At 61.2% G+C, this 3,207-nt stretch overlaps 1 protein-coding gene across 1 annotated transcript in view; it reads left to right on the top strand.

Annotated features, from left to right (window-relative positions):
• Window positions 1-3,053, top strand: part of LOC113205382 (uncharacterized) — a 5,895-nt gene extending 2,842 nt beyond the window's left edge. Inside the window, exon 2 of the mRNA XM_052276036.1 lies at window positions 2,626-3,053. Coding sequence (XP_052131996.1) covers window positions 2,626-2,889 — 264 coding nt within the window. The 3' untranslated portion in view covers window positions 2,890-3,053. The remainder of the gene's footprint in view (window positions 1-2,625) is intronic.
• The last annotated feature ends 154 nt before the right edge of the window (window positions 3,054-3,207 follow it).

Genomic DNA, 3,207 nt, shown 5'->3' on the forward strand with positions numbered 1-3,207 from the left:
GGGGGGGGGAGGCGCCGCCCCCGCGAGTTCGTGCGCCCCATAACACGGCGATAACAGCTGCTCCACGCGACGGTAATGAGAAAGCGAAGCAGAGAGAGAGGGACACTGACTGTCGTCTTCCATCCACTTGCCGCGGCCGCGAGACACCCGCTTTTGCCACGCAACAAGTGATGCCATTTCTCGTTTCTCCGTCCGCCGCGCCACGACTGCGCTGCGGCTCGCGCGAGACCCCAAGAAGTGAGCGGGGGATGTGTTGGTGACGCGTGTATGACCGGGAGGGTAATTGGGCGTGTGTCCGCCTTTTGGTCCGCCTGCCCCGGCCGGGCGCGAGCAGCTCGGCGGGCAGCCGGAGGTAACGACTCGAGCGACGGAAACAAAAACGAAATAAAGGAGTGTGCGAAATGCATGGCAGGGCGAGGCTGGCGAGGGCCGCGGGAGGCGCCGCTGCCGCCGCCCGGGAGGGACGTTTCCGTCGTGTGCATGGGGCACGGGCGGGACGCCGTCGGTGGTGTGGCGGAGCGTGGCGACGGCCAAAGCAGCAGGGGCCGTACTTGTACCATACCCTGGGTTCAGGTAACCCTCCGCGCACCCAGGCGTTTTGTTAAAGCGAAGTCGTGTTTGCCTACCTCGGGCCTTCGCCTGCCCACACCGCACCCGCGGGCGCAGGCCGCACTGCCCTACATGCTGCCGAGCAGGAGACAAGGTCACGGCGGCTGGGCTGGGCGCCGCAGATTCAAAATTCAGGGGAGTGTGTGAGTGACCGTGCGTGTGTGAGTGCGTCGGGCCGACCCCGAGGCGAGTCAAGGTGAGGCGGGCACGGACGGACGGGGGCACATACTGCAAACGGGCTGCTACTTGGCAGTAAAGTGTCGCATCCGAGCCCGAGCTCGCACAACGACACGTCGCGAGGTACACACATGTCCTCGGCGGAGCGTCGGCGGCTACCTGGAGGATCCCCCACAAGGTGTCAACAAGACGGCGAGGTCAGCGCTCGGATATTTAATTGCAGCGCTAAGGGATTGCCCACCGCCTGCACCGACGTGGGCACAAGCCCAGCTCATAGAGTTGCTCATATCGTCTTTTACCTACATTTTGTTTTGCCACATTATCCTCTCTATGCTGTACCCCCCCCCCTCCCCCTTCTCCCCACTCGGTTCACATGGCACGTGCGTTTGAGTCACCGGCTGTTTTGATTTTAATAAGGAGTATCCGGACTGTACTCGGGTTGTTGTGGTACCCTGCCAAAACAAGCGGTAGTGGCACAACGGCTCGACGCGTTCGTTTTATCAGTGGACACTTCGCACGATTGGCCTACGCTGGTCGCTGCTAAATGGGGCTGAGCTCGCACTCGCTCGGCAAATGACGACTAGCGCCCTTCGCAGACCCGCGCGTTGTCAAAGAGAGAATACCATGAACGGGTGAGTAACCCATGCAGGCACCGAGTCAGCAGATTACCGCTCAGGCGCATGGTACACTGGGCGCCACTGGGTACCCATCAGTCCATTGTTGTTGATAGAATTTCTCAGAGGTCCGCCCGTCTCAGCAGCAGGCCGCCGCTAGCCCCCCCCTGCCCCCCTCCCCCTCGGCCGTTACGAGGACCGCCCTTTTGTCTCCACAACACATTCGATCCTTTTCTCTTTCGTAATAATCCACTTGCTACACGGTGACCTAAGAATAACGGGACACCGCGTTTCATAAGTACCCTTATTACTTTGTCTTCAATCTCGCTCTTTTTATAAATTTACTGCTAGTGAAATAAAACACACTTAAAAAAGAAAAATGGCAACCAAGCTGCTAGACGCGTTTGTAATTCCCGGGCTCTTCGCTGTCGTCTCGAGGCCCCGTCCCTTTCGTCGCGCCGCTGGTTGGCGATCGGCTTTCCTCCTCCTTGGCGTGACCAAGCAGGGCATTATGCAGGACGGGAAGTGGGTTATCAGCTGCGGCGCGCCGGTCGGGCCTGTCTCTAATCAGCTGGTGCAGGAGGCAGGGGCGTCCGGGGGTGGTGGGCGGGAGTCCCTCCCGGGCCCCGGCCGCGTCCTTGGATGCCGCAGGGCCCGCAAGGCCGACCGCTCCGCACGCGGCAAGACAGGACGGCTGCAAAGGGGGCTCGATGCAGGGGGCGAGGACACGCGGGAGTTTTAAAGACGTGCGGTGTGCGGGACGACCGGATCGAGGCTCCAAGGAGGAGCAAGCGCCCTCGATACGTTGACTATCGACTCTCCGGACCCACACACCCTCCGTGTCGGTCCGATCCGGAAGGCCTGGCTGCTCTGCTCTCCGTCGAGCTGGATCCAGTCCAGGCCCACCCATGCGAGAAGCTCCTCATCGCTGCGCGACCTTGGCGACCTTGACGGCGAGGAGGCGCGACGCGACGTGGACGCAGACCGCACAACACAAGCCGAGGGTGCGGCGGAACGACTGTCGGCTTTTGTCTCGGGGGCAGCCCCTCCCTCCCCTCTATAAACAATATCCAATCAATCGGAATGGGCTTGCGCGGCAGATGGGCTCGGCAGCGAGGCCGTAGCACCGTGCGTCAGGCGCAGCCAAATAATGCATCTCCTTCCAACAAAAAGATTTAGAAAAAAACAACAACATCATAACGACACTCATTTTCTTTGCTTCCAGTGCGTGGCGATTGTGTGCATGATCTACAAGCGCATCTCCGACTGGGAGGCCTTCCAGATCTTCTTCCTGCGCCAGAAGTTCTCCGACGAGTGGCCGCTCCTCAACACGATCACGTGGGACAAGAACGGCTCCATCTACGCCGACATCACGTACGGCGCGTTCGTCATCGCGCTAGCCGCCATGCTGCTCGCCTACCTGGCGGGGCAGCTCGACAAGACTCCCGTGCTTGTGAGTATTATATCAAGGAGGGCGTGTGTGGGGTGAGCGGGTGAAGGAGAAGGGGTAGTTTTTCTTGTTTTTGGTACCCGTAACCGGCTTGTTGCGGTTGGCCTACACCTCGTGTCTGCCCGGGGACCAGCCCGCGTCCGAAAGGAAGCTAGTACGTGCCAAGTGGAGTGCGGTAATGACACTTCATCGTCAACGTGAATCACACGACTGGCCAAGGCCTGCCTGCTTGGCCGCCGGCTCAGCCGTGTGAACGTGGCTGAGCTGGGCCCGGCTGGGCTCGGCTGGGCCCGCGGCCGCAGGGCCATTCATGCCCCTGGCGCCCTGCCACACGTGGGCGGGGCGGGGCGGGGCGGG

This window comes from Frankliniella occidentalis, unplaced genomic scaffold (assembly GCF_000697945.3).
Source record: "Frankliniella occidentalis isolate FOCC.00 unplaced genomic scaffold, Focc_3.1 Scaffold1450, whole genome shotgun sequence".
NCBI classification, from domain to species: Eukaryota; Metazoa; Arthropoda; class Insecta; order Thysanoptera; family Thripidae; genus Frankliniella; species Frankliniella occidentalis.